Source organism: Miniopterus schreibersii (genome assembly GCF_964146895.1).
Source record: "Miniopterus schreibersii genome assembly, chromosome: 9".
Taxonomy (NCBI): Eukaryota; Metazoa; Chordata; class Mammalia; order Chiroptera; family Miniopteridae; genus Miniopterus; species Miniopterus schreibersii.
In genome coordinates, this window is record NC_138118.1 from 22,458,147 (window position 1) to 22,482,008 (window position 23,862).

At 36.5% G+C, this 23,862-nt stretch overlaps 1 protein-coding gene across 2 annotated transcripts in view; it reads left to right on the top strand.

Annotated features, from left to right (window-relative positions):
* The window catches only part of FAM3C (FAM3 metabolism regulating signaling molecule C), a 53,211-nt gene extending 36,547 nt beyond the window's left edge, over positions 1–16,664 (top strand). For both annotated transcript variants that reach the window (XM_081146952.1, XM_081146953.1), the window contains exons 6-10: positions 2,120–2,178; positions 3,201–3,251; positions 5,455–5,539; positions 13,149–13,275; positions 14,328–16,664. In XM_081146952.1, the coding sequence (XP_081003078.1) occupies positions 2,120–2,178; positions 3,201–3,251; positions 5,455–5,539; positions 13,149–13,275; positions 14,328–14,417 (412 nt within the window). In that variant the 3' untranslated portion in view covers positions 14,418–16,664. The remainder of the gene's footprint in view (positions 1–2,119; positions 2,179–3,200; positions 3,252–5,454; positions 5,540–13,148; positions 13,276–14,327) is intronic.
* Positions 16,665–23,862: the final 7,198 nt, after the last annotated feature.

Below are 23,862 nucleotides of genomic sequence, written 5' to 3' on the forward strand. Positions count from 1 at the left end.
ATTTTGAAATTTCCCTTCCCTTTTGTGTAGCAGAATTGTTTGGCCCACCTCAAAACTTTTTTGCACACACATAAAAAAGTTCTGTGCTTTATCACATGTAAATTTCAGAAAATGACAAGTGAAAATTTGAAGGTAGATATGCATCTAGTTGTGGTAGATAAATGCTACTAAGCTTTTAAAAATCAAATTTTTATACTTTTTTGTTTCCTAATACTTTTTAAATGGACATTGGAGTATTTTTTTAACTTTTTATTTTGAAATAATTATAGAAATCATAAGCAGTTGCAAAAATGGTGCAGAAAGGTCCAACATACTCTTCACCCAGTTTTCCCAATGTCCTTTCTTACATTATTATAGTACAATATCAGCACCAAAAAATTGGCATTTGTACAATGTGTGTGTTTAGTTTTCTGCCATTTTATCATATGCATAGATCCATGTAACCAACACAGTAGTTAAGGCACAGAATTATTTCGTCATCACAAAGATCTCTTACTGCCCTGTTATAAATCACCCATACTATCACTGACCTCTGCAACCATTAAACTGTTTATCATTTCTTGTCATTGTGATGTTTTGAGAATGTTATATAAATAGAACCATGTAACATGTGACCATTGAGGTTGGCTTTTTTCACTCTGCATAGTGCTCTTGAAATACTGGTGCATGTTAATAATCTGCTCCCTTTTTAATGCTGAGCAGTAATCTGTGGTATGGATGTTCCACAGTTGGTTTATCCATCACCTGTTCTGTTCAACCAAGCAGTTTCAGTTGTTTTCAGTGTTTGGCTATTAATAATAAAGCTGCTATGAATAGTCATATACAGGTTTTTATGTGGACATACACTTTTATTTTAAGTGCCCAGGAATTCTGGGCTGTATGGTAAATGAATGTTTAATTTTGTAAGAAACTTTCAAATATTTTCCAGGGTGAGTGCACCATTTTAAATTCTTACCAGCACATATGAGAGAGACAATTTCTTTGTATTTTGCCAGCATTTGATATTGTCATTTTAAAATTTTATTTTAGCTGTTCTAATAGATATGTAGTGTGATATCTCAATTACTTTTCTTATGGCTAGTCATGTTGAACATCTTTTAATGTTTTTTTGCCACCTGTATATCCCCTTCAGTGAAATATCTATTCATATCTGTTTTCCATTTTGTTTGGATTGTTTGGTGTTTTGCTGCTGAGTTTTGAGGGTTAGAACTTCACTCATTCATAATTCACAACCATAGGTTAACTACAGATATGAGATCTGTGAAAATCAGCTAGCACACTTGGTGAGAATCAATTGGCTATGTGGAATTTACAATAAAGTATTATAGGTTTCATTATTTGTGAAATTATGTTCCACACGTACTTTATATCAGTAAAATTTACAATAAATTTATGTACCTATATATGTACATGTAAAGGTGTAAATATCTGGTAACGTGTGTGTGTTCATATTTGTATACTCCCCTTCACCCCCTCAGACTAATTGATAAACAGTGAACAGCACACCACTGGGAGTATCACCCGTTTTTATTTGAGCTGCCAGTGGGCGCTGTTCCCTCAGGTTTGACTGTAAGTGACTGTGGTTAGGTGCAGTCACTGTGTGAATGCACCATTACTGCTTCTGAGCATAGAGAAGCTTTACACTGATAACACTGAGAGCATGTTCACAGGCGAAACACTCCTGAAAGAGTGCTCCCCACTCTTCTTGCTCTATTGTGAAAGATTTGGGGAGCATCTATCTCACTTCTGTTTCCATGTCACATTTGATATTGCAGAAAGTATGAAAGTGTGTGTATAATATGTGCATAATGTCCATCCACAAGTTGTAAGGATTTTCTAACACGGGATTTCAGAATCTGCATAGAGCAGCAAGAAATAGTCTAGCATTTTGCTCTAATATTTGTTAATATATATTTCTATTTGTGAAATCTTATTTAAGGACATTGTTTTAAAGGTATTAGGCTGTTTTCTCTGACTTAGTAGAGACCTTTAAATCTCCTCTGTAGGACTAAAGGTTTGTACATAGATAATACCCCAACCTTTTTTGTTTTTGCATGATTTTATTATTTAATATATGTTTGCACAATATATAATTCTAAATTTGTCCTTTCCCCTTCAGTTTAATGAGTGGTGTTAAGAATAATGTTGGAAGAGGGATCAATGTTGCCTTGGTAAATGGTAAGAATAATTATTTTAGTTTATAGATGTATTCAGTGGGTATTCATATGCTCCAAAGTAAAACATACTCTAATATCAAGGGACTGGATCAGAAAGTGCCACTTGTGACACTAAAGCCCTACCCCCTTCCTCACTGCCCTCTAAAAATATCCAGCTCTAGGTGGAGACTTCGTATCTGAGACTTTACAACATGCTTTCTTGGAAGCATCCAGCTTCTTTGGCAGCCTGTAGAGTGCTTCCCATGGAATTGTCAGGATGCAGCCAATCTAATGTGAAATCAGTGAATTCTTGCTGCAAATTTTGGCATCGTAACGTGAAGATAGATTGACATGAATGAGGGAATAAAAGACAAAGGGTGATGGCTATTTGATGGGCTTGGGGTGGGGGAGGAATGAAGAGTAAGAAATAATTGTAATTTTCCAGTATTTTTCCACATTCACTTGGCAAGTTCATTATAATAAAAAAGTTTTTTGAACCCTGAACATTTTGAGTGTTCTTGCAAAATCAAATCTGAAAATATACATCCGTGAAGTGAGGCCTGACTGTATGCTGGTCTCATCTTTGTGTGATTAAAGCCACAGCCACTTTACCCAAAGTCCATAACGTAGGACAACATTTTTTATTTCCTTCACAACGAGGTAAATTTTTGTGTTTCTTTTTTTTCTTCAGGTTCTTAGGTAAAAGGTTCCATACCTATTCATCTATTTAATTTTTAATAAAAAATAGATTTTAAAGGGGAAATAAATGTACATTTTATAAAAAAGTGTTTAAAATGTCTAACTTTGAATTGGAATTGTCTGCAGTCTGTTGTGAATTTCTGTTTGCTGCTCTTTGGCTTAGAAGACTATTGAGAAAGTCCTATTTAAAAATTACCCTTTAGAAATATAATTCAGATGCCTAAAGTTCAGATTTTCAGTCTTTCTCAAAATAATTTACATCAGTCATTGACTAAGAATATTTGTTTTATACAGCGTAGAGTATATTGCAGTTGCATAATTTGATATGAATTCAATCTCTTTTAGGAAAAACAGGAGAAGTATTAGACACTAAATATTTTGACATGTGGGGAGGAGGTAAGTTTGAGTAACAAGTAACCATTCTGTTGCTAGCACAGCCTTCTTAATCACCTCAATACAGTGTAGACCATTAATGAGAGCATAATGGCACCATTTTTTTTAAAAATCCTCACCTGACAATATGTTCTCACTGATTTTTAGAGAGAGAGGAAGGGAGGGAAGGAGGGTTGAAGAGAGAAGGAGGGAGAGGGAAACATTGATGTCACATCCGTTGCCTCCCCTATGATCCCTGACCGGGAATCAAACCCACAACCCTTTGGTGCACAGGACGGTGCTCCAACCAACTGAGCAACCTGGCCAGGGCCATAATGGCCTCATTTTTGTGTTCATTTTGTTTCTCTTTTCACTAAATATTCAGTTTTATTTAAGTGATCAGTCATATTGTATATAGTTTTTTAATTAAAATTGTTCGTGGTGTATAATCAAGAATAATGATATAAAAATTGAGATTTAAAAAAATCTGAGTTCTATTTTCTGCAGGACAGCTCATTCAAAGTTTTGGGCTCCTTTAGGTTTCTGTCTGAAATTATAAAAACAGAGTAATTTGAAGATGGACATAACCAAGCATTTTGAACTGACTGAACTGATTTTTTCCCATAGGATTTTTTGTCTCAAAAATAAATCATAACCAGGATTATTATTAAAGTAGATGGATATCTGAGAGAAGGAATAGAATTTTCTGTCTAGTTCCTTGGACAGATATCTTTCTTATTTGGAAGACCCTTGAGGAGCAGGTGGGAGTCACTCACCAGCATGCAGAGACAAGGAACTGGTACCTTGATGAAGAATGCTGCCCCCTAAACCCCTAGAAAATAGATTTCTTCCTCAGCTTTGAAGGAAGACCAACACTGATTTACCTCTGGACCCTTCCCTGAGTGTTGGTGTGGGAAGTTCATCAGCATGAGGCTGCTCTTCTGCGCCTCGCCATCCATCCTTTAGCATACGGCCAAGAAGCCAGAGCAGTAGGCTTCCTGAAATGTGTTCAGTTTCAGAGAGTTCAGCTTTTCTAATATTTATTTAGCTTTAACGAGATCCTACTCATTATTTACTTTTAAATTGCTTAGGAGAACTATTAATAACTGTCAAAACTGTGTAAACTTAAAATGCTACCATCAATGTTAGATTCTAAAGCACAATTGGTCTTACATGAATTGTTACATAGAAGCACTCTAGCAAAATGTTGTTGAAATCAGTCATGCGACCAGAAGCGCTGGTGTGTCTTCACAGGTGGATTCATTACTGCTGAAAATACTCCTCCAGCTAAGAAATAGTTGCAGTTTACTGCCATTTTCACATTTAAATGGAAATGATTTGTTAGCTGTTCTACATATTTTTGGAGTCAAAAATGCTATTATAAAATAGTCAGCTGGAGAAAATCTTAGAAATCTTTAAAAATCTATGGAAAAATCTTAGAAATCTTTAAATCTATGGAAAAAAACTGAGTAAATTTGAAGTAACCCAACCTAAATTCTTTCCATTAGTTTGTAGTAAGCAGATATGCTCAAAAGATCCCTTAAATTTGTGTGTGTGTGTATACATTTGTATAATTTTTAAAAACTAAAGATCCTTTTGTGAATTGAATAAAATTTGTGTATCCTCTTTTTAGAAAAGTACCATACAAACAGATTTACATACACCGAGGGAGTTCACAAGCCTTTCTCATGCTCCCGAGTTCCTTACCTTTTTTTTTTGTTGTTGTTGTTGTTGTTAACCCCCACTGAGAGTATTTTTCCCATTGATTTTTGTTGAGAGTGGAAGGGAGGGAGGGGAAGAGAGAGAAACATTGATGTGAGAGAGACACATCGGTTGGTCGGGTACGTGCCCTTGACTGGGAATTGAACCCGTGACTTTTCAGTTCGCAGGCCGACGCCCTAACCACTGAGCCACACCAGCGAGTTTCTTGCTTTAAATCATAAGTAATGCTTTGACGTAACTTTACAATGGTTCTTTTCATTTAGCTCCCAGAATATCTGTACAAAAAGACACATATGATGAATCAGTACTGGAAATTTTAAGTTGATGGTGGGATCATATTAAGGAACAAACAATTTTTTAACATGTTCATAAGATTTATCTTTCTTTTGGTTACTCTACATTAGACCTTATTAATTTACAAATTTAATATTTTATACTATTAACTTTATAGATGATCATGATGGTTAGTCATTAAAAAACACACCTCAATCTTCTTTTTCTTCAGATGTGGCCCCATTTATTGAGTTTCTGAAGTCCATACAGGATGGAACAATAGTCCTAATGGGAACATATGATGATGGAGCAACCAAGTATGTAAACTTAAAAAGCTGTACAACTTTTTTGAGCTATATTTTATAATTAAGAGTAATACATTTTTATTGAAAAACATTCTAAATTAAAACAGAGTTCCAGATAAACTATTTACATTTTTTAGTTTGTTTCCCTCTATCTTTCTGTGTATTCATTACGCATATGTCATTGTGAAAGTAGGATCATGTTGTACATAAAGTTTATTCTGTTCTTCTATATTCTGCTTTTTAACAACTTCAAATTGTTTTCCCTGATATTAATATTCTTTGATAGCATTTTCATGGTTCATCCACAATTGGCCCACCTTTATTTAGAAGTTCCTTGTTGGAAGGACTGGGGTGGGGTGAGAGCCAGGTGGAGAGGGGCAACAGAGGGAAAATGTGGGGCATCTCTAATACTCTCAACAATAAAATAAATTTTTAAAAAAGAAGAGAAAAAGAAAAATAAATAAAAGTTCCCTGTTATTGCCAAGTTTTTTGAATTATAAATAATATTGTGATAAACATCCTTTTACATAATTTTTTTCACCTTTACTTATGTACTTAGGGAAAAGTCCCAAAGTGAAATTAATTGTAAAAGAATAAGTCTGATATATTTTTCATAAAGTTTAATAGATGGCAGTTTGGAACTTTTACTTAAAATTGTGTATGTTGGAAAATACAGAAATGCACAAAGAAGAAAACAAGATACAGTTCATCTCACTACTCAAAGATAACTATTGGTAATATTTTAGCTTCTCCAGATTTTTAATGCACATATTTTCTTTATTTTAAACATTTGGAATGGTAGCATTTTTTAATGTGAATATTCTCCCATATGATTACATATTTTTTGAAAATTGTTCATGTATCCCTAGTATAAGTTTTAAATCACAGGTCATGATTTAAAATCTCTTTCATAAAATACCTACTGCTAAACTTTTAGGCTCTTTCCAATTTTCATATTTAGCAAAAATACACCATCTTAAGATTTTTGAACACTTCATATTTCCTTAAGACAATGTTTTTTGAAGTAATGTTGAATTAACGGATGAGCATAATTTTTAAAAAGGATTTTTACAGTTTGGACTAATTTTATATGTCTTTCAGAAGTTCTGTGACACTGATTATTAATTATTTTTTAATTGATTTCAGAGAGAGGAAGGGAGAAGAGAGAGAGAGAAACATCAATGATGAGAGTCATTGATCGGCTGCCTCCTGCACGCCCCCGACTGGGGATCGACCCTGCAACGTGGGCATGTGCCCTGAGTGGGAAGCGAACCATGACCTCCTGCTTCATAAGTTGATGCTCAACCACTGAGACATGCCATCCGGGCTGATTGTTAATTTTTAAAAGTTTCCAATCCTAAAAGTTTTGGAAAGGAATCTTGTTAACATACCTTTCTTTGGTGAGATTAGATTTTATTCCACAAGTATTTTTAGCTCTTTATCTTGTAAATAGTCTTTTGCCTATTCTGGTCGATTCTCATTGATTTGTAGGAGCCCTTTATATATTAAGGATATTTTGCATATTATTTGCTTTTAATTTTGTTAATTTATAGTGATTTTTGACTTTTAGAAGTTGAGACTAATTCTTATGTAGTCAAATCTGTGGATTTTCCTTTTTAGTTTTTCTACTTTTCTACTTAGTTGTTTTTCCATCTCCAAATTAGATATTTAGTAGGTTTTTCTCTTCCAGTGATTTGACTGTTTTTGTGTGTTTTTAAAAATTCATGGATAACTTTCTAGTAGTGACTTGCGATGCCCCTTCAGCGGAGGTAGAGGTATTCACAGAGCAGTTCCAAGGGAATCTGGCCCGGTTTGCGATGCTGTTTCAAATGTAGACTTGACTTTGTTTTTGGAAGTTTTGTTCATCTATTTATTCCTCCTTGAATAAGACACTATTTCAATTTTTTTAATAACTACTTTATAAAAATAAGTGTACTTAATACCTTTCTGGTGGGGTCAGCTCCCATTCAGTAGTCTTCTTTCTCAAAAAAAAATCTTCCCTATGATACTTTTTTCAGATGACTTTTATCAAGAATAAAATACATTTCTTATAGATTTTAGGTGAAAAGGCATTCAACTACAAGTTCCACACAGGAATATGTCATGTCTTTCTATTTATTGATTTTTTATACATTTATTTGATGCGTAGCTACATTATTGCCAATTTCCACTAAGAAAGAGTACCACTTTATGAATGTTTCTAAGCTGACATAGTTTCACTGACATTGTGCCTTTTACCGAGTTCAGCTAAAGATGTGTTAAATTTATAGTTAAAAGGTTAAGTAAAACTGTCATATTCAACCATTGCTATTTTCCTAGATAGACCTAAATAGAATGTAATAGGCTTTTCTTATAAAAAAAAACAGTTAACTTGCTACCTGCTTTTGCTGAGAGTTGAGGCTATTACATGGATAATTTGAGATTTTAAAGTTTTTTTTTAAAAAAGCCTTACTTTTCTGGATAGACTCGCATGACTTCTCCTTTTCACCAGGTTATTTCATTATTATACCTGATGAACATCAGACCTGCTCCCCTCCTGCTGATAAATTGTCAGCATCCCTGAGAAGGAAGGGGAGGAGTATGTTTCCTCTCGAGCTGATATTTATTGGTGGTCATTCATCAAATGCACCAAAAGCAGCCTCAGACCAGGGTTCAACCTATGAGGCAAAAGTAGAAATCTAAACGTTGATGTCTTTACACTTGGTCAACCTTTGTGCATTTATTGAATTCATATTGTATGGGTTTCAGTTTGGGGCACTTATATAACAAGTATTTATATAGCAGGCATTTCCCTCTTTCAAACACTGGTGAAATAAATGATAAACATCATGTCCCTTACGTGGAAATGGACAAACCTTCCTTATGAAGGCCGTCTGCATCTTAAATATAACGAGATGTAACCATGTGTCTTGGCTGATGTCTGAACGTTTGAAGTGATTCACCATGGTGGTATGCCCAGTCTTATGTGGGAATGAAACGCTCTTTTGCGCTATGGCTTTTCCTTACATAAGGCTGCTGGAGTCACGTCCTAAGGAATGGTTTGTTCTCCTGTTTATCCCAAGAGGGTTGAGAGTATAAAGTGGATGTGCGTGCTCTCTCCAAGATGGGGAGTTGGTATGCATGCCGATTAGGGACAGCAGGACTCGCTTCTCTAGTTGTTCCTTTCTGATCCCAGTGTCTGCCGCACATAATGAGCCCCGCCCGGCCTGTACTCTGAACTTCAGCAGAATAACTGGGACTGGTCTCCAGCACAGCACTGCTCAAGGTGTATTCAGTGGAACCCCAATCCTTTAAAACTGTTATGATCAAATAAATTTTGGTATGACATCTAGTATTTTGTACTTTTTTTAGTGGCCTACAATAAAAGGCTCTGAAGTTCTGCCCTAAAGAAACCTCTTTACCTTTGTTTATCCCAGTGTTTCTAGATTTTAACCTGGAAGCACATTTTAAAAACAAAACAAAAAAAGCAACCTATATCCAAGAAAATTTACAGTTTAGGGAATACGAGTCTCAAATGATGCCTCCTTTCTACCTCATCCCCCTGTAAAATAAGTTGTTTTTTGTTTGTTTAATAAGGAATATAATAGTTTGAGTGAGCAAGCTAAATTTTGCAGTTGTATTTCTCCTTTTGGAGAGAACACTCTGGCAGGTTAGTATTATGCCTGAGTAAAGCGTTTAGGTTACGTCTCTGAAATCAGGGTTCTTTAAGGCCAGATTCCCTGGAACTTCTCTATGAACTCCTCTGCTAAACTGCTCTTCTCATAAGGACACCAGCACCCTTGTCTTTTCTCTATTTGAAATAAAACAAAAAACTATTCTTAAGTAAGTGTTATGTTCTCAGGTTTGTCTCCCTCTAAATTCCTCCTGATTGTCCTTTGCTTGGACAAATGGAACAACAAAACAATAAATATGTTCCCCCAAATTATTTGATACTTTAAGTATTTGAAGCTCAATGGCCTTTCTCTTTTAGTTTTCTCTTTTCCAGTCTCAATACCTACAGCTCTTTTATCCTTTTATCATGTTAAGTTTCTAGGTCCTTTTACCCTCCTGGCTGCATTTCTTGGGCATTCTCTGGTTGATTATTGCCTGTCTTAAATTGAGTGCCCCAAATTGAACATTGTGTTCCAGATGTGGTCTGGCCAGTCCAGGGTGCAATGGAGATGCTTGCTTACCATGTTATAGAGATTACATTTCTTTGAATATTCATGCAGACTCATATTAGTTTTCTTTAAACATTCACATCACATTTTTGGCTTATGAGTTTTTGGTCAAGTTAAATTTTCAGATCTTTTCATTTGATCTTAGACTTTTGTGTTTTAACCACTGCCAAGTCAGGTCTTTCTTTCCATTCAGAACTTGATTGTATTTCATCTAAATGAAGGACTGTATATTCATGTATCCTAGTTAAATTTAATTTTGCTGATTTTGGCCCAGTTGGCCTTAATTCTGACATTTGTCCTATGAGGTTTCCATGATCCAGGCTTTGTGTTTTCTCCAAAGTCATTCTTATGTCTAAATCTAAGTCATTGATAAAAATGCTTACCTAGGGCAGTGTGCCACCCTGCTAGAGGCCTCTAGCAAGGGATTTGTCTATTAATCAAGTGCAGAAACTGCTTTTCAAATACCAGTGGACCCTAATAGCCATACCATCAAGCTGCATTGTAAAATCTTAACTTTAAAATCTCAAATTATCTATGTAATGTCCTCATATCTCAGCAAAAGCAGGTAGCAAGTTACTTTTTTTTTTTTTTTAATAAGAAAAGCCAATTATATTCTATTTAGTTCTCTTAGGAAAATGGCAATGGTTGAATATGCCAGTTTTATTTAACCTTTGAACTACAAATTTAACAAAGGCACAATGTCAGCGAAACTACTTCGGTTTAGAAACATTCATAAAGTCGCACTGCTTTCTTAGTGGAGATCCACTATTTTCTGAGACTATCAGATGCTCACTTGAAATTCATTGAACTGTTTTGAATACAGTACCCTATTCTACTGCCTGAAAACCTCTTCAAAAGTTCAAATAACTGAGATGACCTTAACTCGACTATTTATTCCTCGCTCTGTTATTGGTGGGGTGTCCTCTGTATCCTCACCTATTGCTGATAAAAGTGGGATTCTTGGCGTATTATGGAAATGCGAATTTCCTGAAGCCCCCACAGGAGGATGAGGTATCGTGGAAAGCTTTATTGATGAGGTGACAGTAAGGGAGTTCCCTTCCAGTGTCCCTGACCGGGCATTGAACGGTTAACCTCTTGGTTCATGGGTTGATGCTTAACCACTGAGCCACACTGGCTAAACATACTATTTCTTTTTGTTACAGCCACAAAACTCACCTATCAGTGCTGCTGATGCAAGTAAAATGTTCTAAGAAAGTAGCCAGATGGTAGAAGAATTGGATAAGTTAACAAGTGGAATTTGACAGTCTTCCAGATCCAAGACATGCTAGCACTGTTTGAAAATAAGAAAACAGGGTTCAGGCAATGCTTTCAGGGAGTGACCCTCTAAAACAAAAGTTGCTTATCAAGTCAGGTAACAAATGAGAAGTGATAGCTCTCATGTCAGTCAAGATGGGCACAGGAAACACGGCTACAGACAGACTTTAGGGGACAAGCCAGGAGCACATACACAGGATTGTACATGAAGGTCTTAACATCTTCAGGAGACCAGGGCTCCCCTGGTCCTTTGGCACAGCCATTTCATTTATTTTTATTTCACTCGGTTATAAATGCTTGGCTTTATATAGATTTGAGCCTGAAAGGCTCAATATTCCAGGGCAGCAGCTGATTTTGTCATTGATTCTAGTGAACTTCCCCCAGGAGGACAGCAGGGCCCAGACTGTGGTTAACACAGCGCCCCAGCCCCCAGGCGTAGTTTGCCTAAACTGTGGAAGTCTAATGATATATGTAGTTATTTCCAGTATTATGACTGTTAAGAAGCTTTTTAAAATTTATTTTTAATTTTAAGTTTTAAATTTTTATTTATTGATTTTAGAGGAAGGGAGCAAGAGAGAGAAACATCAATTTATTTTGTCTTTTTAAATTGATTTTAGAGAGGTGGCAGAGAGAGAGAATTTGTTGTTCCTCTTTTTTATGCATTTATTGGCTTTTTTCTTGCATGTGCCTTGACTGGGGATCAAACCTGTAACCTTGATGTGTTGGGATGACATTCTAAACAACTGAGCTACCTGGCTAGGGCTGAAGCTTTTGTTAAAATAAACAAATTGCCCTGCTTATCTTCAACTTAGTTAAATGAAAACTATTGGACCTAGTGTTTTTCATTAATACCTTAAAGGTGCTAACTGAGATTAGTATGAGATGTTTCAAGGAACTCAGATAATTAAGTACCTTCCTTACTGACTCTCATGCTATTTGCAGTTAATGATCCTCCAGCTAAGTGCAAAAAAGAAAAAAACCCTTGCCTTGCATTATGTTGGTTTTTTTTAACCCTCACCTGAGGATATATTCCCACTAATTTTTAAAGAGAGGAAGAAGGAGGGAGGGGAAGAGAGAAAGCAGCATTGATGTGAGAGAAACATCAGTTGGCGGTTGCTCCCTGACTGGGGCTCAAACCTGCAACCTTTTGGTGTGTGGGATGGTGCTCCAACCAACTGAGCCACCCAGCCAGGGCAGCCTTGCATTAGATTTTAACAGAACAAGCCTCTCAGATTGACTGTAGTGCAATCTTTTCGGTGAGTAAAGGACTTACTGCCGAACAACTGCATGGGTATCCTTTTGTTATTTTTTAAATTGATTTTTATTTTTTAGCTCTATAGCCAGCATGTAGCTACTGACTTTCCTTCTCCTTTCTGAGACAGAGGAGAGATTGAGAACCACTCAACATTAGGATTATAACCTACACAAAATTCCTTAATGACATCTTTCAGTTAGCTATTTCCCTAGCAGTGGTTTTTTGCCTCTGCCTTTCCTCTTGTTGGGAGGTGCTTAGCTGTTATATGATTAATATTTTCTCTTTTATTAAATAACCACTTTGCAGTTATCATCAGATTTATATCACAATTTATATCCCTATTCTCAAAGTTCATTTTAAATAAAACATAGAATTGGAAACATCTAGATTTTTATCAGCATTTATCTTTATTCAATTCTAATGTAGTTTACAAAGGGTTTAGTGGAGATTCAAAGTGATGTTTAATTTTACAAAGTTATTGGTTTCTTAAAACCTTGGATTAGCCTAGATAGGCATCTACTGACTGATGAAAGTTAATTATTGCTGTGAAATAAAGATAGCAAAAAGATCCTTCTTAATAAAATAAACTTAAAATGAATTGGTAGATTTCATGTCTTTTTTCTCTCTAGAGAATTCAAATAGTAGAAATTAATGGGGTGATCACTTACAAGGTACAAAATTGTCAAATCACTATACTGTATACTCAAAACTAATTAACTAACATAATATTGTATATCAACTATATTTAAATAGAAAAAAACTTCAAATAGGACTGTTACTCTAAACAAATTTCTCTTTTTTTATGTTCTCTTATTTAAGCTGACATTTTCTCATTTTGTCTCATGTTACATGTTAAGTATCCTAGTGAACCAGGATCACTTAGAAAACACTAGTGCATTATGTTTATTTTTATTCTTTTTCTCCCTCTAAGACTCAACGATGAGGCACGGCGGCTCATTGCTGAATTGGGGAGCACATCTATTACCAGTCTTGGTTTTAGAGACAACTGGGTCTTCTGCGGTGGTAAAGGCATTAAGACAAAAAGTCCTTTTGAACAGGTTAGTGTCTTAGACTTTAATGGGCAAAACCAAATTGTGTGAAATTGTATGGAACATATTTTAATCCCAGTTATTCAAAACTTAGATAAAGCAGACATTTAATATGTTTGTGTATTTTTTATAAGTTCTTGGTAATCAATTATTTTAAGTAACCATGGCACTGTTTTAATTTTTTTTAATATGTTTTTATTGATTTTAGAGAGAAGAAGGGAGAGGGGGAGAGAGATAGAAAATCAACGATGAGAGAGAGTCATTGATTGGCTGCCTCCTGCACAACCCCTACTGGGGATCGAGCCTATAACCCATGTATGTGCCCTGACCAGGGATTGAACCATGACCTCCTGGTTCATGGGTCGATGCTCAACCACCGAGCCACACCAGAGGCAGTACTGTTTTAATTTTAAAACTTTAAAATAATCAAATTCTGCCTGGGAATTTTTTTTCTACATGACAGTGCATTGGCATATGATTACTTATACTTTAACCCTTTTAGAAAGCCTTGGTTATTAAAGATTTTAATTGTGCTTTTGATATAATCATTTAAGTCTGAAACTACTTTGGAGCTTAGTAAAATGTAAACTTGACTTTTTGGCTAACAAGTGATCCTTTAAAAAAATCTGCAGTGTTTAGTTCTTTCAGTGGTTATTTGAAGGTCTGCCATTACATGCCAGGCCCCAAGCGTTGCTTATTTAATATCTTGAACAATAATTTTTTTTAACCCTTACCCAAGGATATGTTTTACTGATTTTAAAGAGAGAGAAAGGGGGAGAAAGGGAGGGAGAAACATCAACGTGAGAGGAACATTGATTCGCTGCCATACGTGCCCCGACCGGGTGCCAAACCCGCAACCTCGGTGTATGCCCTGACCAGGAACCTTCTTGGTGTACCGGACAGCGTTCCAGTCAACTGAGTCACCTGGCCAGGGTTTGAACAGTAATTACTATGAGCTTTTTGTTGACATGAGTATTGGTGAAATGAGCGCACTAAAGTATGTTATTGTAGATAAGCAATCAACAGAAGTTTTTAAAACTGTACTGATTGTGTCCCAACAGCACATAAAGAACAATAAAGACACAAACAAATATGAAGGCTGGCCCGAGGTCGTAGAAATGGAAGGATGCATCCCCCAGAAGCAAGACTAATGTGGAGAAGATTCAAGGACACGCACTGTCACTATTACTGAGAGAGCTACAACAGAGAAACTACATGTACATATTTTAAGAGCATGCATGCAGCCATCTCGGTGTGTGCATGAGCATTCTTTTTTAATATCAGGATTATTTATTGCTAAGGTAAATAGAAATCTTTGTAAATAGTCATCATAATAAGCAAATCACTGAACCATTTCTAAGCACATTTCTGTAATAGTACAGTGTTTAGACTGCTATGGAAATGACATCTTTTAATTCTAAAAGCATACTTGATCAATAACTGAACAGATTGTGAAAAATATATTGATATATACTGATTGTTGTGAAAATCTGTCATGGAGTTATATGGATTTGAGGGAGGAGACTTTGTTTTCTTATATATATATATATATATATATATATATATATATATATATATATTGCCTTTTGATGATTGTATCTTTTAAATTAAAAAGATATTTGGCTAGTTGTGTGTGTAATGTTACTTTACAGTCTGACTCTCTTGATGTTCCTCTTAGTCTTTCTCTTCCCTTCCCAAGAAACCTAGAAATAAAATGATAGGAAAACTTATATCAGATATGTGAAAAGCACAATAAAATTCTCTTTTTAATGTCCACAGTAAAAAAATATATAAGTGTAGATGGCTTTCAGGACTGTAGCTTGCTGGATTTTGTGTTATCGATGTGAATAACTTGATTTTGTGTAAGCTATTTAGAGTGAGGGTGGAGGTGGCAACTCCACGGAAATGGGGATCTAGGCCAAGTCCCTTCCCCACCTAATTGGGTCATTCAGGACAGCCTTCTCAGTGCAGTTAGAGCAATGCTGGCATTTATTTATCTTAATTGTTATCAGCATTGACAAGGTGGTTTGGAAAGAGGCATGCTCTAATATCATAGTAATTTTGATTTGTAAACCAAGAAATTTTGTATTTACTTCATTTGACTTCATAATAGCAGTTTTTGCCAGATATATATATGCACATATTTAGAAAAGACCTAATTACTGAATGGACTGATAACATTTAAAAAATAATTTTATTTGATGCAAAATTACTTTATACCCAATTCTAGATCAAGATGTAGAGATCTAACTTTTTTGTTAACTTTAGATATTCACTAATTGACTCAAATTTTAGGCCATTAAATACTTATTGTGTGTGAAGTATCATAAACTGGGACATAGATTTAATGTTCAAACTGCCATTCACAGTAAAAGGCAGCACTTAACATTTGAATCTAAATTTCAGATGACTTGTATAAAAAAAACTAAAAGCAGTATTTTTTTATTTTGCTGTAAACCAAGTTGAAAGCTATTCAGCTGTTTCTTAAGTACTAATGAGGTTTGGGGTTTGTTTCTTCCCTCAAACTGAGTGTAGTTCATGAATAAATGCACCTTACAAGTCGAACAATTTTTGTAAATCTTTCAGATTTTGGTGCTTATATGCTCAATCACTTTCAGCATGTATATCTTGACATTTAAAATACTTCCCTCAATTCTGTAAATTAAAAAAAAAAATAGGCGTTCAAGGGGTTGTGAAATAAATGTTGCATTTTTAAAGAGTTATAATGAAAAGAAATACTCATGGTTTTCCATTGTGAATTTTTTATATTATCTGGCAAAATAATATATCTACAGAACTTCACATTAAGGTTTGCCAAGCATTTATTCTACTGCTTTACATGCAAAATTTACATCATTCCTGTGGTTAAACACACTAATGTCCTCAGGATATATCTTAACATGTATAGAATTTAAGTACCTAGGTAGCAGGATATCCTTTTCAAGATAAAGAGTACAAAATGATACATGGCTTTGTAAAGGTGTATGAAATGTGGAAAGAAGGGATAAAGATTGGTTATGTAATTGCTTTGGTGCGGTTTGCTTTTGTTTCAGTTCTATTTTGTATGGATTGTGCCAGCTTAACTTTGGAAGCAAAATTTTATTACATTTCATTTTCAGATGTCTTAAAAAAGCATTACCAATGAATCAATGTTCATTCAATATTAATAATTTTATTTTTTAAAATCAGAAATTTGGCATTGAAATCAAGTTTAAGGACTATGGATGCATACTTTTTATTTGTAACCATAGATGCTTTCCCAGAGCAAGTGTTATAATATGTCTGTTAAAGTTAAACAAAGACAGTAGGAAAATAAGATATTTGGGAAATTAAAGAAAAATTGAGCCAGTCTTCATATCCCTGACTTCAGTTTCATTAAAGTAAAATTCATCATTCTTCCTATGTTTTATTGTATTTGTTTTGAAATGAATCAGCTAATATTTTATAATTTTATGTCAGATGAAGCTCAGTGCATTTAGCCTGTAGTACACTTTATACTCTTAACGGTTTATGCAAATCATACATAATTTGACACCCCCCCCCCAACAAAAGCTGATAGCTTCATTCAGTTTGGTTAGCACTCTCCATTTTTCAATAAAAAAAAATGAGAAATTGCTGTGTTTAATTTGTATAGCAATTAAAAGTAGAATGTATTTAGAATACTTAAAAATATGAAAAGGAAAAATTGCTTCTGTTGCTCAGGGAAAAGATTTGCACTTAACCCCTATTAAGCCTTGAGCAGCAATAAGTACAGATAAACTAAGAGTTGTAGGACAAAGTACCAGATTTTACCTTCTCGGAACATTCCTTAGAAGAATTGTTTTGCTGGCTCTTCCCAGGGTAACTTTTCTGTCATATACTAGGATATTCATTGTCACATGCCAATAGCTATTTAATCTGCATTCCTCTCAAAGTTCCCTTAATCTAATTAGGCTTTGCCCTTTCCTACTGCTTGTCACCCCTTCCCCCATCCTGTTTTTGAGGTTCCAGCCAAATCAAGGGTTAGAGTGAAAAGCAAACAGGCCTGGTGGCTTGGGAATGTCAGTCAGTTGCTAGGCAGCTTGAAGGGAGCAGCCAAGGATAGTGCAAGCAGCAGGGTGAAAGGCTGTCCAGGAACCCAGAGACTTTCTCCATCAGAACATGCATCTAGCCCAGTGAGGGGCAGACTCCCGGAGGGCAGCTACGTTAAAGAAACACTTTCAACACTAGGACGTCTCTTCTAGGAGCACTCAAAAAGGAAAAGGGGTTGACCGGCCGTTCTGTTAGAGACAGAAGAGGTTTCTTTTGGGTTTGTTCCATGTGCAGTTTATAAGCAAACTTAACCCAGGAAAGACAACCCCCACCCCCCCAGCACAGATAGTTCATGGGTACAATTTGCTGCCATTTTGAACCCACCGTTCAGCTCTGCATAAATTATGCCTACCACTGGAATGCAGTGAATATAAAAATAACTGGTTGAGGCTCAGTTGCTAAGATAGTCCCTTTTATTAGGGAAAATTGATATATGAACCTGCAAGCTGCTAATGTTGCATATAATCAGCTCATATTTGTTTCATTTGATAGCCAGAGAGAAAAAGGACCTAAGACTTTAAAGAAAATTATGTAATGAGATAGTGTAGCATACTGGTTACGAGTTCAGACCTCCCTGACTGTCAGCTACATGAGGACCTTGAGAAAAGCAATATTCTCACCTGTGAAATGGGGATAATACTGTTTGTGGGACCAAAGTGCCTGGCACAAAGTACTCATTAAGTACAACTGCTCACATTTCTGTTACCGTTGACTATGCCTCTTGCAAACTAGTAGTGTTTTAGCCCAAGAGAAGAGTCATCAGCCTCTTTTAACGTTCCAATCCAATCATTCCAGTGCTATGGTCTGAATGATTGTGTCTCCCCAAAAATTCATATGTTGAAACCTAACCCTCAATGTGATGGTATTGGGTGGTGGGACCTTTGAGAGGTGATTAGGTTATGAGGGTAGAGCCCTTGTGAATGGAATTACTGCCCTTATAAACTTGACCCCAGAGACCTCCCAGGCCCATTCTGCCATGTGAGGACAGAATGAGATGGCCCTCTATGAAGAAGAAAGTAGGCCTTTGCCAGACACCAAATCTCCTGACACTTTGATCTTGGACTTCCCTGTCCCTAGACTGTGAAAAATAAATTTCTGTTGTTTATCAGCCACCCAGACTATGGTGTTTTGTTATAGCAGCCTGAAGGGAATAAGACAGCAAGCCTGAAGGAAACCATGAAATGACTAGGGCACTAAGGAGAGGATGCAGCTATTCACCTGAGGTTCCCTTAACCTGCAAGCCTCAGAGTATATACTATCTATCCTTTTACTCAGTTCATACTGACAACAAACTGCCTTTAATATGCAGAATGCAAGCTTTTGTGTATCTCCAGGTAGCTAACAATTTCAAATGATCACAAGGTCATATGGCTCTACTTGCTGGCCTACCTGCAGGTGAGTGACTTCAGCCAAAGGCAAGGAGTGTTTTCTGATTACTCCCTATGGCCACAGCCAGTTGAGGAGCCTCCTAGGGGAGCACTCTGCTGCAGTCCTAGTCTGGGAGGGAACAATAATAGACATTGATTCCTGTACTTAATAATCTTCTAACCATCCACCCAACTCCTGCTCAGGGATGGGTGGATAGCCATCTGGTCAAAGGAGATGCTGAGACTCAGCAGGGACCCCTTACACACCAGCATTTGCTTCTTGCTCTGAGGGCCTGTGAAGGTTCTTATTGTGAGCAAGGTTGCCTGGGCAAGAGAGGAATCCTGAATTGGAATTTTGAACTTATTTGCTTTTGGGGATCAACACATAACAGTAAGTCTGTTATTTGAAATTTATACATTTGACTTTCAAACACATTTTCAACAATGCATTATGTATTAAAATGCAGTCCTGCTTTTCCATGGTGCTGTAACTGCTGCTTGGATGTGACATGATAAGATGAACAAGCTCAGTACTGGGGCCAGTGAATTCCCTGCCAAGTCTTAGCCTTCTGTGTCACCAGTGGAATAAAATGGCCAATTTGGAAATTGACCTCTGCATGTCCCTGTGGATTGGGAGCCTGATTAGAGAAGGACTGTCTGCTTTATTTTACAAGAGCAGAAATGAACTTCAAGGAGAATGTCTTGCAAGGCCAAGCTCTGAGCAGGGGGAGATTTAAAAGCAAATGGTGCTGAGAGCTAGAGTACAAAATATGTTCAGTTCCTGGAGAAGGCAGTAAGTAGTCCCTCAGAGTGTGCTTCTCATGGGTAGGCACTCAGTGGGAGACTTAGAGGGTCATAAGTGAGAATTTCCTTGGATGTGAGGAATGGCACTGGACCTTAAGTCTTGTGTGACCTTTACCAAGCAGAGTGCAGCCTGCCCCCAATAACTTTCTGTTCTCCCTCAGGGAGAGGACCTGAGGTTTAAGATCAGTAAATGAATTTCTACCTCGACTCCTACAGAAATGTGGAACTCTTAACCTGGGAATGAAGTTGGAAGCCAATTCTTGTGGAACTGTTATCACCTTGCAAGGGGGTATTTTCCTTATATTTCCACAGCACTGGGGTATGGGACATTGGCACAGTTACAGGAGTTGTGGCCATTGAAAATTTGAGATTGCCATTCCTATAATTAGTCAACAAATTTTAAAGTGTAGTTTCTCAAGCAATAATAAGTTGGACATTTGGGGGAAGAAAAAGTGTCCAAGCCATCAGATTTGAGAATTCCTTATTCTGAATAGTGAACTTTATCTTTCAACTTGTAAAATTATTTAGCCTGCACCTATTAAGTAGGTGGCATGTTAAAGAGGAGTATCACACTCATTTTTTTCACTTTTCCCATTTTGCTATTGTATCATATGCTATTTCTTGCCTTGTATAGAGCCTTGTGAGAAGCAAAAATTAGTCATCTGCCAGGGAGTTTGAGATGAAATAATTACAGTGCATAGTACTTTAAACTTACACAATGTTATATGCCAATTTTATCTCAATAAAGCTGCAGGGAAAAATACAACTGATGAGAAATTTATAGAGCTTATTTTAGGCCCTGGCCATATAGCTCAGTTGGTTAGAGCATCATACCGATACACCAAGTTCGTGGGTTTGATCCCTGGTTAAGGCAAATACAACAATCAACCAAGTTCATTATTAGTGTATAAAAATGCCATTGACTTCTGGATGTTAATTTTGTATCCTGCTACTTTGCTGAATTCATTTATTAACTCTAGTAGTTTTTTGGTGGATTCTGTAGGGTTTTCTATGTACAATATCATGTCATCTGTGAACAATGAGAGTTTTATTTCCTCCTTTCCAATTTTGATGCCTTTTTTCCCCCTGTCTGATCGCTGTGGCAAGGACTTCTAGCACTCTGTTGAGTAAGTGTGGGGAAAGTGGACATCACATCTCATTCCTGTTCTTAGGGGAAGGGGACACACAGGTGGCTAAGAGACATATGAAAAGTGCTCAAAGTCACTAATCGTCAGAGATGCATTAAAGCGACACTGAGGTATCACCTCACACTTGTCAGATTGGCTACCATCAATAAGTCAACAAACAAGTGCTGGTGAGGGTGTGGAGAAAGGGGAGCCCTGGTACACTGCTGGTGGGATTGCAGACTGGTGCAGCCACTATGGAAAACAGTGTGGAGTTTCCTCAAAAAATTAAAAATGGAGCTGCCTTTTGACCCAATGATCCCACTTCTAAGAATATATCCTAAGAAATCCAAAACACCAATCAAAAGAATATATGCACCCCTATGTTCATAGCAGGGCTATTCATAATAACTAAGATCTGGAAACAGCCCAAGTGCCCATGAGTAGATTGAATTAAAAAGCTGTGATACATTCACACCATGGAATACTATGCAGCTGTAAAAGAGAAGGATCTCTTACCTTTTGCGACAGCATGGGGGGACCTGGAGAGTTCTAAGTGAAATAAGCCAGTCAGAGAAAGACAAGTACCATATGACCTCACTTATATGTGGAATCTAATGAATGAAATAAACTGACGAACAAAACAGATCCAGAAACATGGAAGCATGGAAAACAGACCGATGAATCTCAGAGGAAAGGGGGTCGGGAAGAGATTAACCAAAGAACTTATTTGCATATATGCATAACCCATGGACACAGACAATGGTGTGGTGAAGGCCTGGGAAGGAGAGGAAACTGAGTGGAGGGGGTCAATGGGGGACATCTGTAATACTCTCAACAATAAAGATAAAAAAATAAAAGTAGGGATTATATACTAGAAATATGTAGGCAATTACTGACTTACATTTTGTGTATGTATACCTTTTCTTGGTTTATGAAGAGTCTGAGGTACATTTAAATGTAGAGTTAAATTTGGTAATACTCCTCTCGGTTTAATCAAAGAATAATTAGGAGCTGCAAGGGGCCACCCTTCCTTTTTCTTGGGTAAACATGACCGGGTGGATATGGGCCATGATCACGGGTGTTTGGTTGTTACTAATATGCAGAAGGGAAGGCTGTTGGCTTCCATGGAGGTGAATCACCCTGAGGGTTTAGCTTGGCAGTTTGACAGGGGAAAACAGGCAGCCCTATATCCACCACTCTTTCTGCTTTTCCAGTTCTCACACAAATCAGATGCTTTCACTTATTCTGCAAATTAAAAAGTCACATATGAAACTTTAGTTTGTGCTGATTGTTCCACATTTATTATTACTCTCCCTTTACAACCAGTGGGAGAGGCTGCTTTTTCTTAGCATGACTTTATTTCAGGAGTTTTTAATCGTGCAAACCATCTCTAGTGGTTTTTCTTTGGATGCGAATGTAAACCATTACCAATGGTAAATTTCATCCATCTATTAAAAATAACACCTTATGTAACAATTGGCTGTAAGCACAACAATAAAAAGGATGTAAGTATTTATTCAGTGTCACACTAAATTAGCTTGATCTACACCCCTAGTTATTTCCTTTTGGAATGATTGTTAAGCTCTTGCAGAATCCAACTGTGAGCCGCACTGGGATCTAAAATAGCAGGCAGTTGAAATCACTTTGAGCTTAGAAATCAAGAGGCAGTGTACTTTATATTTCATGGAGAATTCTAAGATCTCCGATCCGCCATCACTTTACTCCTGCTCCTCAACCAAGTTTATATAATCCAAACCATGAAGGAACATCCTGTAATTTTCATTATATTTACAAATCCCCCAAACTCTTTAAATGATATACTGTAAACTCAGTGTACTGACCATCTTATGCTGTGAGAGACACAATAATGATATGATAGTCAAGGGCACAGGCGCTGGAGCCAGTCTGTTCTGTGAGATGTTGGGCTAGTTACTTAATATGCTATTAGTGTCTGTTTCCCTATGTGTGACATGAAGACCATGATAATAGTACCTACTTTGAGAGGTTATTGTGAAGATTAAATGTCTCTAGGTATATATAATTTACTTAGAACAATCCCTGGTACATAGTAAGTACTACCTAGGTGTTTACTAACATTTTCTTTTTCAAGAGAAATGAGCCTTTGGTGTGCCTCTGTGTCCCCTTTCATGCTGTGCCACATGCATTTGTCCTTCCCAGCTGACCTCATCACCCCACTCCAAGAAATGTAATGACTTATCAGTCTGGTCTATAGTGAAACTGAAATTAAAAAAAATAAAATAAAAATCAAGGCATCGTAGCCACCTTTCCTTAGGGAAGGCTTGTCTTGAGGAATATTCATGGTTCCTAAGATATGATTTGAATTTTTCTCCTCTCAAGTCAGCTAGGTGGGTTATGATGTTCTGGATGCAGAACTAACTGGCTCCTAACGGCTGGTTTAATTCCTCTTTGATGGCCTTTGGGAGGTGATGCAAAAGTACCAGCATCTTACCAAACTGCCTACAACTAAATATTTTAATGGAAAGCTTTTCTGGTTCTACATTTTAAACTAAGTAAAACCAAACATATGAGTACTGACAGTTCTTCAGAAATTTAAAGTGTGTTCTCAAATATTTACTGTGAATATCACATGGTTACAAAAGCTGCAAAATAAGGCCATGGCATCTAATTTATGTAATAAAAATCCATTGTTATTCTTAGTATAACTATCATCATTTCTTTAAAAGCAAAAACAAAACTATCAATCCATATGGTAGATAAGGAAATAGTGCAATTGTTTATATTCAAACAAATTAAACTGTTTTTAATGTTATGTAAAGTACTACTGTCAGGAAAATGCTTTAATTAGCCAACTCTTTTTCCAGAGATTACAGGTAATGCCATTTGATATGTTTGTCTTAATTTCATTTCAAGAGTTATCATTGACTCTAACCATTGCCTCTCTTAGGCAGTTCCAAATTTACAAAAAAATTGAACTCCTAAGTTGAAAATTAATATACTAGACTACCTCCTCTCCTCTTTTAACACCATAAAGGGCATTTAAACAAATCAAGGCACTTTGTACCTCAGTGCTTTGTCTGGCTGTGGGCCTTACCCATGTGATACCATAGAAAGCTGTTTTCTAAGTACATCACCAGAACTGAGGACATTTAATAACTGTGCTGCCAGGCATAGATAAATAACACCCCATGTTTTTCTTTTCTTTTTAAAAAATATATCTTTATTGATTTCAGAGAGAGGAAGGAAGA